This window comes from Triturus cristatus, chromosome 7 (assembly GCF_964204655.1).
Source record: "Triturus cristatus chromosome 7, aTriCri1.1, whole genome shotgun sequence".
Lineage (NCBI taxonomy): Eukaryota > Metazoa > Chordata > Amphibia > Caudata > Salamandridae > Triturus > Triturus cristatus.
The window spans coordinates 818,646,152-818,659,091 of record NC_140590.1 but is presented as its reverse complement, the minus strand read 5'-3'; the positions used below and the strand labels follow the sequence as shown (position 1 = coordinate 818,659,091).

The 12,940-nt window shown below is 48.0% G+C and overlaps 1 protein-coding gene across 1 annotated transcript; it reads right to left on the bottom strand.

Moving 5' to 3' along the window:
* Nucleotides 1-1,533: 1,533 nt before the first annotated feature.
* ARSI (arylsulfatase family member I) lies at nt 1,534-12,081 on the bottom strand. Its single transcript, XM_085617722.1, has 2 exons — nt 11,601-12,081; nt 1,534-4,970 (listed from the first exon to the last, which is right to left on the bottom strand). The coding sequence occupies exons 1-2, from the start codon at nt 11,921-11,923 to the stop codon at nt 3,566-3,568; spliced, it is 1,728 nt and encodes a 575-aa protein (XP_085473848.1). The 5' UTR covers nt 11,924-12,081; the 3' UTR covers nt 1,534-3,565.
* Nucleotides 12,082-12,940: the final 859 nt, after the last annotated feature.

Here is a 12,940-nt window from a genome sequence, read left to right as displayed (position 1 = left end):
TCTGATCCTTTTCAAGGCCATAGCAAAGGAATGATCATCTTCCTGTGATCTACAGAAGACCAGGTAACATATGGGCGTGGGAGGTACCAAGATAAAAGGCTGTGCAGGGGGCCTGCTGAAGATATCAAGAATAGTCAGGCTTTGAAAGGCATCAAAGGGTCACCCAGTCTTACAAAGGAATCATAATCCATCACAACATATTTTTAAGAAGAGGAAAACGCAAGATCAATCTATGCAAGAAAAGCATCAAACCTTTCAGATGAGTATGGCAATCTCAAGGGTGACACAGGCCCTTCGTCAAGGTTACCATCCGTGGTCTACACCAATGTAGGAGAACAATTAGTAAAGAATCGCACGCCTGACAATAGCTTGACAGTCGTGAGCTGGATAGTCAGATGACTTTCATTGACTGACTTCTTTGGACAGTAAAGTTAATTCCCCTGAAGAGTTGAGAGCTGTCGTACTGAGCGAGGCATGCGCACGGGTCAAGCAATCTAAAAGAATTGTACATAACCACTCGGATGCTAATGGGACATGTCTTTCATGGCACGGGCATTTATGCCAGCAAGGAACAGCACATGTGGAAGTTGCTGCACAGCATGCAGTCTCTTGAGGGGCAGAGTTCTGTAACAACTTGGGCTTTTGGCATGGATTCCAGGCAGAGAAATAATGAGTTGGGCTTCAAGAATCCCAGTTGTTAGCCTGTGATGACACTGCTCAACCCGTAATTACCCATTTCCCTAAACTATCTGAAAGCTGGAGCCAGGAAAACGCACTTTAATACAAGGGGCGTGCACTTCAAAATAAGTGGCCACATTTATCAACATGTTGCACCGGTGCAAATTCACCAAAAGTAATGCAAACCGGCAAAACATATTGATCTGGTATATACTTTCCAGTGCAACATTTTTTATGCTGGAAAGTTGCCTAAGAGTAAAACATCAGGCATGGCATTACTTTGCACCAAGGGGTCATCCCAATGGCGGTACATGGGCATTGGTATGCAACCACCTATAGTTTTTGGACGCACAGCCCTATCTACTAATGTTTGTAAACAGGGCTTTGGGTTGTAAAATTACACATCCTCAAGGGAGGCACAAGGAAGAAGAAAAGCTTTTTTTTTCTCCATACATTTCTAACTTGGCATGCACACAAATTGTCAAAGGGTTAAAACTAAATCTAAGCATAGTATTTTTACTGAAAGGGTACTCTTCCAGTACAAAACCTATGTTATACTCATACAGACTCCTTTGAACTATGGTGCGGTGCTAGGTGGTTGAAAGTGCACCAGCGCTCAGTGAGACAGCAGCAGCCCTATAGCATTATAGATATGACACTGTCCTGCTTTCTTCCTTTCACACAATGCAATGCAGCAACTTTGGTGACTGTGCTGCAGTGCATGAAAAAACAGTACATTTGCCCCTTGTTCCTTTGTTTCCCATCCACAAAAGGGCTCCGAGAGTGCTACAGTGTCACAGTGTAACTCTGACTGCCACACTAGACAGCTTCAAAAGAAGGGAAACCAAGCCAAGCTTTTAATTAAAAACAGAATTGTATTAGCAGGTTGGTGCAAGTAAATTGGCAGGAGGGTGTTTGTAAACCAGTGTTTCTATAAGCCTAGACATTTCTTTTGTGGCATGAGATCTACCAGAAGCACTCTGCTGTCCCTTTTCATCCTTCACATCATGGCTGTTACGAGGAGGGAGCAGCCAGGGTTGCTTGCCCTATGCCTGCTCTTTTCAGAGCCTGCTTTGCCACTTCCAAATGTATTTATATATCCCACAAATGTAGTCCTCACCTGCTTTTCTGATTTATTGATGACGAGGCAGGTAATTTCAGTCTCCACTAACTGGTGCCATGGACTTCAGGTACCTGTAAATGTGCCTCAGTACATTGTTTTTACTTTGAACAAGATGCACTAGCTTAGCTACCAGAAAACCAAAGAGGGGCCCCACGTGACATTTTTGAACCAGGCCTCAGAAAAGCTTCTAACATACCTGCTTCACACCTCTCAGTAAGCCTTCCTGGTCTTCTCGGTAACAGAAAGAACAATCAAAGCACCCCATTTCCATTGCATCAGCCATGGGCAGTGATACAGGCAGACCGACGTAGGAAGTTCACTACCGCAAATGGTCTAAAAAATCAGCATGATGCTATTAGAGGGAGCACCCAAATGATACAAATTCATTTACCTGGCCCTTCAAACACCTTTGCGCCCAGAGCCTCTACCTGTTATAAGCACACCTGGGATAAAGTATAAGTATGAAGGTGAGGCCATAGCAAGGCATCATAAACGCTTGGATGTGGCTGCTGGTGTCTGTCAGAGTGAGCACCCATCTTTGCCACTGATGGTGCCCAACAAGAGAACGAGTGTATACCTTTTCTAATGGGCACCCCTGTCAGACCACACAGGGGTGATAGTCTGCTGAAAGACTGCATGTTTGTTTATTGCCTGCTTCATATCTAGATAGAACTGAGGTTTCAACATAGACAGAGTGTACACATTCTGTTCATTGTGTTATCTGCACATATGGGCTGTGCATGTACTGGCACCTGCAGATGCTCTGTAAGACCACTCAGGGAAAGGAAGCCACAGAAACTATTCTGTGAAAATAAGTAACTTTATCTGACAGAGCGGGTGACTAGTGAAGACTATTTCCCTATCTATCTCACTCTATGCGACCAGGCTCTTACCTTCGTCTCTGTTACATGTGAGCATTTCATTCTTTCTACACGTCATCGCTCTCCAAGAAACAGCAGATATCTAGTTCTGTGTGTTGCTAGAGAACATGTCTCCTCATGGGTATCACTAATGAACTGGCCATATGTATGTTGTTACTGACCATATCATGCTACGTGCATGTCAGAATGTAGCAGTGTGTCCATTTCATATTGCAATTCGCCTTCCAGAATGTCACACTTTAGCGTGGGTACCTAAGCATGTATCAACAAACTCTTGCAGTGTCAACATTCTGGTCAGATTGTGTTCATATTACCCAGATCTGCCTCTCGTGGCGTGTCACACAACCCTCACTTTTTACTCTTGTTCACTTCCACGTATCTCTCAGTGTGTGTGTGTGTGTGCGTTTATTTTAACAAGTGTTGGGTGAAACTGTCAAGATATTACATGTACCTCTTGGCATTTCATGTGTGCCTCAAGCATATGTCATGTGTGCCTCTGAATGCCACACAAGTTAAATATGTTAGATCCCTTTCTAGTGCCTCAAAAAGCACCATGTTGGTCTTAGTAGGTCACATCGTTTATGTATGTCCTTCATACCTCAGCATCTATCTGAGAATGGCACATGGGTCTAAGAAAGTCACGTGTACTTCTGAGCATGTCACTTGTGCCTCAACACAGGACGTGTGCTGCGTCAAGTCATGCATGCCTGAACCTTTGACAAACCTGCGTTTCTACACAAGCGCACTCAGGACTCTGCACAAATGCATATGTGCTTTTGAAGCATGTATGTTGACTTCTCCGCCCCGCAGGTGACACACGTTGGTCCTAAGCAGCTTTGCCCAGTCAGGGCTTCGTCTCAGCTCCGGGGATTGTGACGCAAGCTCAGATCCTGTTAGACATGAGTCGCGTGTTCAGTTTCCGGAAGAATGACCTGAGCTTGCAGATCTTACACTTTTTCTTTTTGTTCTTATTCTTTAGAAGGCCATCAGCCTCCCCCCACCCATCTTCATCCTCTTCCTCGCTAGCCCATGGCCCCCAGGCACCCCCATTCAGCTCTGGGTTTCCCCGGGGGTCCTCAGCTGGGTACCTGACAGGCAAGGCGGTCCTGTTATACTGGACCAATCTCATCAGCAAGGCCTTGACCACATCTGGACGCTGCTCAGATCGGTCATAGCGTTCATAGGGGTCAGCGCTAATGTTGAAGAGCCATATGGACTTGGGCACCCCATCTGTCAGTCGCTCCAGGTTCCACCAGCTGCCAGGAAAGTTGGTTAGAGTCTGTGGGGGTATCCAATCACTGTAGCCAGGATCCCCTGTTAAGAGCTTCCAGTCCCCCACTCGTATGGATGCCTGCACCCCCGTATTCCATACACCCTGTCCTTCCTCCAGTGAGCCAGACTTGGCATAGTTATACAGTGGGTCAATATTGTGAAGGATCTCTGTCCTTGGAGAAGGCTTTCCCTCGCTGATGGCAGGCCACACGTTGTAGCCATCTAGACCTTCTGCATCGGACAGGTTTCCACGAGCCAAAGACACAAGTGTGGGATACCAGTCTGTGATGTGGACCAAGGCACGGCTGGTGCGCCGCTTGCGCTTCAGTAGGGGGCTGTGGACGAAGCCCAATCCACGGATGCCACCTTCCCAGTAGGTACCCTTGCGTCCTCGAAGAGGCCAATTGCTGCCACCAGAGAATGTCTGGCCACCATTGTCACTGGAAAAGACCAAGACAGAGTTGTCATAGTAGCCATACTTCTTGAGAGCCCAAGTTATGTTCTTCACTGCCTCATCCATGCAGGTCACCATGGCGGCGTACTTGCGACGGGCTACGTTGCCCATGTTGCGGTAGCGGTAGATGTACTCTTTGGGGGACTGCAGTGGTGTATGTACTGCCTGGAAGGCCACATAGATGAAGATGGGTTCCTGGGGGTTGTGTGCAGCCAGGATGCGGCTGACCCGCTGTGAGTACAGGAGCGTTGAGTACTTGCCACTCTGGTCCCAGGCTACATTTTCACCCTCATGCAGATCAAAGCCGCAGACGCCAGGCCCATCACAATTGTCATAGGTATAGTAATCTACATTACCGGTCAGGGAGCCCAGGAAGGTGTCGAAGCCCCTCCTGGTGGGCAAACATTCCTTCTTGTAGAAGCCTAAATGCCACTTGCCCACCATGTGAGTGGAGTATCCGGCCTCCTGCAGCTTCTGTGGCAAAGTGACTTGGTTGAGGGGTAGGCAGTTGGGTTGGCGAGGGCGTATGATGGAGTGTTGGAGGCCGGTGTGGATTTGATATCTGAGAAGAAAGGACAAATAAAAACATGAACTAAAATCTAATTCGATCAGACACAATATACCTATAAGTACTTTCTAAACCATATACAGCTCCCAACAAAACATCACCTCTCCCCAATAAACTTTAACAACGTCATCCAGCGTACCTTCACGTAACATCCAAAAGGCCCTCCACAGCCCAGAGACCCACCTTACCCCACTCCCATAGCTTAAAGTAATATTGGATAGTCTCAATGCACTCTCACATAGCCCCCAAATAATTTCTCACAGAAGCCATAAAAGACACTCAAAGAAACTTCTAAAAACTAAAATAGACCCTCACAAAATGTCTAAACGTCCATAAATTAGTCACAAGAGAATATTTCTTAAGCCACCACAGACCCTCAGATAGCCTGTGAAACACGCAGCAACCCCCCACCGATTTTCATATACACTTAGCAGACTTTCGAAAGACATTCACATACCCCCAAAAAGACTAAATTATAACCACAACACGTACTCAATCAGTTCCAACGCACACTACGTCATTGCCCACTTGACCCTCACACAGTCCCGCATGAATCTCATTTGAAGCTACGACACCCTACAGAAACTCCAGAATCCATCCCATAGGGCTCAACAGATTATTGCCTAGTGCCAGTAGAATTTCTCATTAGTTCCCAACCCCCAAAAGTGTTTCACATAGCATTTAAGTACCATCACATAGTGGCACCGTTCTTCACATATCTCTAATAAAACTTGCATACTCCTAGCAGGGCCTCATACAGCCCTCAACCGTGCCTTATATAGCCACAGAAGAAACTCACGTAATGTTATATAACAGTCAACACCATAACAGCACATAGCCCCAATGTAACCTTAAAGTACTTCCAATCATCCATGGCTTGGCCCTACCAGACCCGTCCCTGGACTCCAGTAGACAGTCGCCTGGGTCCTGAACGGCCTTAAACATCCAAACGTTGACCTCCAAATATCTTCACATAGCCCTAAATAAAGGATTCTGCAGGGCCCCAACAGTCTGATACGCTGCTCTCAAAAGACATTCAAAGAGCCGTCAGAGCCCCAGCAGACACTCCTGTAACCTCAAGAGGTTCTCAAATAGAGCGAAAATGCCATTTTTGAGTCCAATCAGACCCTGGCATTGCCCCCACAATGCCATTAGTTACCCCTACATATTATCAAAGCACCCCCGCGGCTGTTCAAATACCTCAACAGCCCCTCAGAGAACCCCTGAGAGATCAGAGAACCACAAAGCATATCCACACAAAGCCAACCAAAATACATCATATATTTTCCACAAATATGATAGTCTTCAATAGAGCTTCATATATCTCTTTGGAAAATGCTGCACAGCCTCCAGCAGGCACATTGGAGCTCACAAAATAATTTCCCAGGTAACTAAATTCAGTCTTGTGGACACAACAACTAACCACCCAAGACCTTGAAGGGCTTCCTGCCTCTCCTCTATGCTATCTGTAACTGTTGGACCAGGAGCTCGTCACTACAGGACAGTGGCAATAGAGAATATGTAGGATCAAAAGTAACTTACTCTCACACCAACCTCCACAAACCAGTTCTACACCAAACATTAAACAAGCGATCTATTATTCTCATGCGATCAGACACTCACAAATAACTCGCGATCTAGACGGGTGGCCTCCTAGATCAGCACGAAAAGGAGCCCAGATAGACAATGTTCTACGATGCCACAATAATAGCAGTTAGTGCCCCACAAACATAAATAGAATGACACAAGATAACACATGCCCCTAGAACTCCTAGGCTCAGTGTGGCCAGTGACCACATGTGGGAACTTCTTCCCCTGAACCCTGCTTCCTTCCCTGGTAGTGGTGTGGGAACACTCACCACCATAGCGAAGGATAGGCCTATTATGAGCTTATCGTGGGGGGCATTATCTCATCCACACAAAGGCACTAACACCACAAAATATGCAGTGTCATAAACCAACAACACATCTGCAAAGCAGGCAGGAAATATGGAATGTGTTCGTCTCGCTGGCTTACAAGCTCCAAAGAACAGTCAGAAAGTAGTAGTCAGCTGCTCTGAGAGGAAATGTGAGCGGCTTGAACCTACCACTGACACTGGACTCTGAGATGGGAACATGGAGCCCTGAAATAGGGACCAAGACCCAAGGATTCTCAGGAACCTCTTGCCAAGCAGGGTATTTACTGTTGCTTTGATTCTAAGCTGCGGGTCATTGTGCACAATAACTTCAAATACAGCAACAATATATATAGTAATACATAAAACATACCAGGCAAATACAACAACAAATAAATGTAACAGAACCTAAAGCTACCAAGAAAAATACTAACGTACCTAAGCATTGGTAGCAGTCTCTGATCCTACGTTTGGTTTGCACATATCTTTCATTATGTGCATTGGAATCCTGCAATCAAACCACAGGTTTCACAGAAAGACTTGTGATATTTAAACAAGATTATGTTACGCGTCTCTGGATACAATCTCTCCTCGTAGGAGAGTAAGGTGGAGAGACTCTTCTTCTCTGTACAGGGTCCAACATTGTGGAACTCACACCCCTTGGAGGTTAAGCAGTCTACCTCCTGAACTTCATAAAGACCAGTCAACAGCGGATGGCCCAACCATTGGCTTAGGCCATTGTCCCGGCTGCATCAAGAGGTCTGGAGGGATAGCTGGGGGTCACCCCCATCAAGAAGCTCAGCATGAGGGCGTGGCTTCAGAACGGGCCTACGAGGTCTGGAGGGGCTTTGTTTTCAGGGTGTACTTTGTCGTTTGTACCTAACTAAAAACCAGCGAAATCCAGCTCCATGAGGTGAACCCTGGAGAGGACAGCACAGCTGGCAGGCGTGGTTTGATTAGCTCATAGTCAGCAGCAAGGCAGGGTTTAATTACAACTACACGCCCAATAAAAACACTCTCTCCACCCACCAGGCTCCTCATCCCCTGAGAAACCTAGAGCGCTTATGACATCACTGAAGGTATCTGCTGTCTTCCCTACTTTCACTTCCTCGCTCTCTTCTCAAGTTCTTCCTTTGTTTGCCTTAATTTCTTTCCTTCGTTGTTACTTTCTTTGTTTCTCTGTTTCTCATTCTAGCCTTTAGCTTATGCACCTTCCGGTATTTGCTATTATGTTATTTGTTGCTTTAGGTCCAAAGAGAAGGCCCTGCACACTGTCTCTTTCGCCTTCCCCTTCTCCAAATACCAAAGTGTCCATGACATACAGGGTTGGCTGACTTCTCATATCCCAATAAGGCAGCTGTTTTGCACTAGTGAACAGGCAACTCTGTACCCAAATTTGCACTGACCACGCAGTGCCCAATCAGTGCAAAATACCAATTGTGTTGACCGACTAGTTCAAGAACAAGCTGTGCACTGACTGAACAGTATCTTTTGTACTGGCTGCCCAGTGCTAGTACCAGGCCAAAAGAGCATGGTCACGATATCAAACACGCTGAGTCATCAGTACAGTGCACTTTATCCAGAGATAGAACCTACTGGAACAAAGGTCAGCATCCTCTCCAAACTGAATAGAGTGCATCGGCGAAGTGGCCAGCTGATGGCGAGGTTTGACGTCACTATGGGCTCCTGAGCACCTCTTAAGAAACAGTGGTTAAATAATGAATCATGTACCTGAACGTTATTTTGTAACTGCCTCAGGTCCATAGAAGCTGAGGCTTCTTAGCACATTTTTTTTCCTTCCATGTGTAAGGCATGTACATAATCCCATCACAGACTTTTGTGCATGGCTACCAGGTGGCACAATGTCACGTTCAACACAACAAAGGGTTTCTTTTCAACCGTCAGTACTTTGCATTGTGAAACGTGTAGTTTCACTTGTAGCCCTACAAGTGTGTGTTTAGAAATTCTAGTATGCAAAGCGCTGTGAGTGAAACAGCAGAAATGGCTGATCTTGCAACACATGACGAGGATCACCTGCAGGTAAACACCAGATTCTTCTCCCAGGCACAAATGTTGATATCCCCTCTCTCTGTCATCAAAAGTTCCCTTCTGCCACTCAACACAATTAAGCGAGATCACCCTGTGTGAGTGTGTGTGCAGAAGGGGTAAAGCATTACCGAACTCACAAGCTGGGGCCTCTGCGTGGACTCGGCCCCGGCTTCAGGGCTTTAAGTGGGATGAAAAAACTTGGGAGTATCTCAAAGGGGCGTGGACGATTTAATGAAGGCATGGCTTAAGAACACGTAACCTTAAAATCTGTGTTTAGCATAGTGTGCCACCTGAAAGGTATTTTTCTGCTTCTGTCGCTGCATTCAGATATATAATACAACAAGTATCATTACACCTACAACAAGCCAGGACTATTGGCTTTGTGAATGGCTGTTAGTTGTATAAGATAAATAAGCAACAACTATGGCTTTGTTATATAGAATATGGAAAATGCTTCAATTCAGAATTGATGAGACTGTGAAAGAACTATAACGAGTCTCTTTGAAGTTACACCAAGGGCAGTGATGTGTGGCACTGCTGCAGAATTAAGATGTATTTTTTTAATCGGGGGTGAGGGCGAAAATTGAGAACCCGATGGGGACCCGTATCAGCACCTGCTTTTTAGAAGGACCCGGCCCACTTAAAGCCCTGACCGGTCTCAATTGCTCGCTCCATAGTTTACAACATCCATGCTTTACTGCCCCTCCCAATGCCGGCGAGCCATCTTGTCCTGCTGACACCATGAAAAAACTTTCAGTCCCACACTGGTGGCTCACACTCGGGAATCTGCCTCACCCGTCCACGTGCAGGCGTCTCTACCTCCTTACCTAGCCGCACCCTGGCACTCAAGGGTCTGTCCGTCTCTTTCACTTTAGCCCACTGCCGGGAGTCCTTTGTCACATGTTTACAATATTGTAAACAGTTATTGAATTGATTTGTATTGGCATAGCTGTGCATGGAATTTAGCAATTCTATAACATGAAGTACGTCAGTTCGGAGTTGAGACGCATCGACGGAGCTGCGTGTTATACTGTAATGACGCAGCATGGATTACGTCAGGTCAGAGTTTAAATGCTTGACCGGAGCTGTATACTATTCTGCAATGGCGCGGCATGGATTCAGTCAGTTCGGAGTTGAGATGCAGAGCTGTGTGCGAGTCTCGTCTAGATTTGCATGAGTGCTACCTACGAGGACTGAGGAACGTTGGCAGAGTTGTGCATAGATCTTAATACTGCAACATCATGGATGCTGCGGGTCAGCATTTTGGGTGCACTTACACAATTTCCGGGTGGGGTTAAGGGGGATTACAGAAATATAACGCCCAGGAGTGACACGGGCCGGAGTGGAGGTGCCTAGGGAAAGGTGTCTGGACTAGCACGGGTGGATGCCACAGGCTAGGAGTGGGGTGCGCTGCATTTGTGGGCACAGCGACGTGTCACCGGGCAGAGCGGGCAGGACAGAGTCCGCATTAAGGCTGGCACTGCATGCAGCTGCTGATTCAGGCTCTCAGCTCGCCACAAGAGTGTACCAAATTGCAGCAAATCGTTTTTCAAAAGTGCGCTATTGTACTGCCGTGGGAAAGGGCGCACTCAAAAGGCAAAATCATACTTTCACCTGGCGCTCCGAAAGTCATATTTGCACAAAAAACTAGCAGGGATCCTCGTTTTACAGACTATGACAACTGTTACTTTCTAGCCTGGATAGGGGAGGTTTATTGGGGTGCATCAGAGCACAGGTTAGGGTGAGATGGCGAGCGCCTGGTGTGAAGCGCAGTAAAGAGTGGAGAGGTAAAGGGAGCGTGTAAGAGGAGAGAAAGAGAGACAGAGAAAGAGACGGAGAGAAAGTGAGAGACGGAGAGAGAGAGTAGCAGCTGGAGCTACGTTTTCTAGTACAAAAGCAGGCACTTAGGAGAGGTTAACGTGCGTTGGTGAGAAAGTATGAGAAAGGCTCATGTCTGTTGACTATGGCTGAGGAAGGTCAAAGCAGGAATGATAAACATTTTTTAAAATAGGTGATTCGTCCTGGGCTTTTAGCAAAATGTATGGTAGGGGCTACTTCCAGATATTTCCTCTGCCCCTCCTGTTTATACGTAGGGGACTTTTAGTCTCCAACCGACGCCCAGGCATGTTTTCCTTTCCTTCTCACACCCGGGGTCTTTTCTTCTCCTGCCCACACCCATGCATGTTTGCCTCAGTGTCAGCCATGGGCCCCTGGCTCTCCTTGTTACACACATGTCTTTACCTCGCCTTCTCATGTCTGGAGATCCCAGCCTTTCCTGCCAGTATCCAGGGGTCTCTGCCTCTCCTGCCAGAATACTAAGATTCCTGCCGCTCTCATCACACTCAGTGGTCCCTTCCTTCCCTGAATCCTTCCCATAATCAATAGCCCCTGTATCTGGTGCCCACGCCCAAGGGGTCTCTGCTTCTCGTCCCCACACACATGGCTCGTTGCCTCTTCTCATCCCGAGATGTCACTGCCTCGCTTGCCAATATCCAGCGGTCTCAGCCTCTCCTTCTCAGAACCAGTGGTCTCTACCGCTCTGTCCCCCACACAGGGTCTCTCTGCCTCTCCTGTCCACACCCCGGGGCCCCAGCCTCTCGCACTAAGGAGTCTTTGCTCCGTACATGGGTCTCGGCTTCCCCTCCCAGTCCCGCCCCAAGAGGGCTCTCCCTGGCCTCACCTGCCCGTGATGAGCTGGCTCCTCGACGGGGTGCAGATTGGCTGGATGTAGTAGTTCTCCAGCTTCACCCCCTCTGCCGCCAGTCGATCTATCGTGGGCGTCTGGATGTCCGAGCCATGGTAGCCCACGTCGTGGAAGCCCTGGTCGTCGGTCAGGATGAAGATGATGTGAGGTGGCCGTGCCTGGGCCAATGGGCTTGGGGGCTTCTCCAGGTGCTCGGCCGCGCTGTCCCCTAGCAGGTTAGGCTTCACCCAGTCCCAGGACACGTAGCCGAAGCTCAGGAGGCTCGCCAGGGAGAAGCCGGTGAGGGCATAGACGGCCATGGTGGGCAGCACGGGATGGCAGCTGGTGGCTGGGCACCTCCTAGGGCGGGAGAATCTCTCGCCTAGAGGCTCGTGGCAGAGTTAGTGGCTCAGAAAGACAAGGCCGCGAAGTGGCCTTGATTTAAGGTTCTCTCAGGCGTGGTAATATAGTTACAACTTCTCCCATCTGTTGTGGGGTTATTGTCATGGGGTACCTGTAGATTTGGCATTTGGTGTCAGTAGCGTAGAGGGTTAAAGTACCTGCTGCGGAAATCTGGGTGCAACGTCAGGGTCACAGGTTGAAATCACGAAGGGGTTAATTCAGTGCTTCCTTCTTTCTTTATAAACTTCATTAAAAGCATACTGCAATACAGAGCAACAGTGTTGTGGAACTTAATACAGTATACACGAATGTGTGTATTAATATCAGCGTATGAAGGCTGTTACTAGATCCAGCATCGTTCAAGTCGAATATCCACCCGTGCCGCAGAGTCCAGGGATGCTGCGCCTCCTGTGCCGGCGCTGCTTCGAGACTGGGGCCCTGCCTTGGAGTCACGCACGTGCCTTCTTACAGTGTCAGGGGTCACTGGATCCCAGTTTCCAAAAACCTCTCACCCATACTGGCGCCTTAAACCTGGTTGGAAACGTCCCTCCCCCGCTTCCCAGTTGTCACTTTTTCTGAGCGCCGCTCAGGACGCACTTGAAGTACGAGCCCACAGCCTCCCCGGAGCCTCGAGCCATCCTCGATCCCTCGACACCACCAGCTCTCCTGCAGCAGGGCAGCATCTACCTATACTGCAGCTTCGAGAGCGAAAAGTAACTTTTTCATGTCTTTTCATAGCCCCTGCAGACTGCAAGCAATGATCCTGGAAGGAGGCGGCCCTGAGGAGCAGAGGGGGCGTATGCGGGTCTTTGTCCAGAGCCAGCTGTCAGAGGGGGAAACGAGAGAATAAAAGGAGGCGGGGGAGGGCCTGGGTCCAGGCTGCAACATCTGCCCCTTAAATGCAGTCCGCTTTATTGCGACCCGGGAACCCCTCC

Excerpts from the sequence above, each read along its gene's own strand:
- ARSI (XM_085617722.1), bottom strand. The coding sequence starts at position 11,923 with ATGGCCGTCTATGCCCTCACCGGCTTCTCCCTGGCGAGCCTCCTGAGC. Across the intron at positions 4,971-11,600 it reads AGCCAGCTCATCACGGGCAG|ATATCAAATCCACACCGGCC; the intron begins GTGAGGCCAGGG and ends CTTTCTTCTCAG.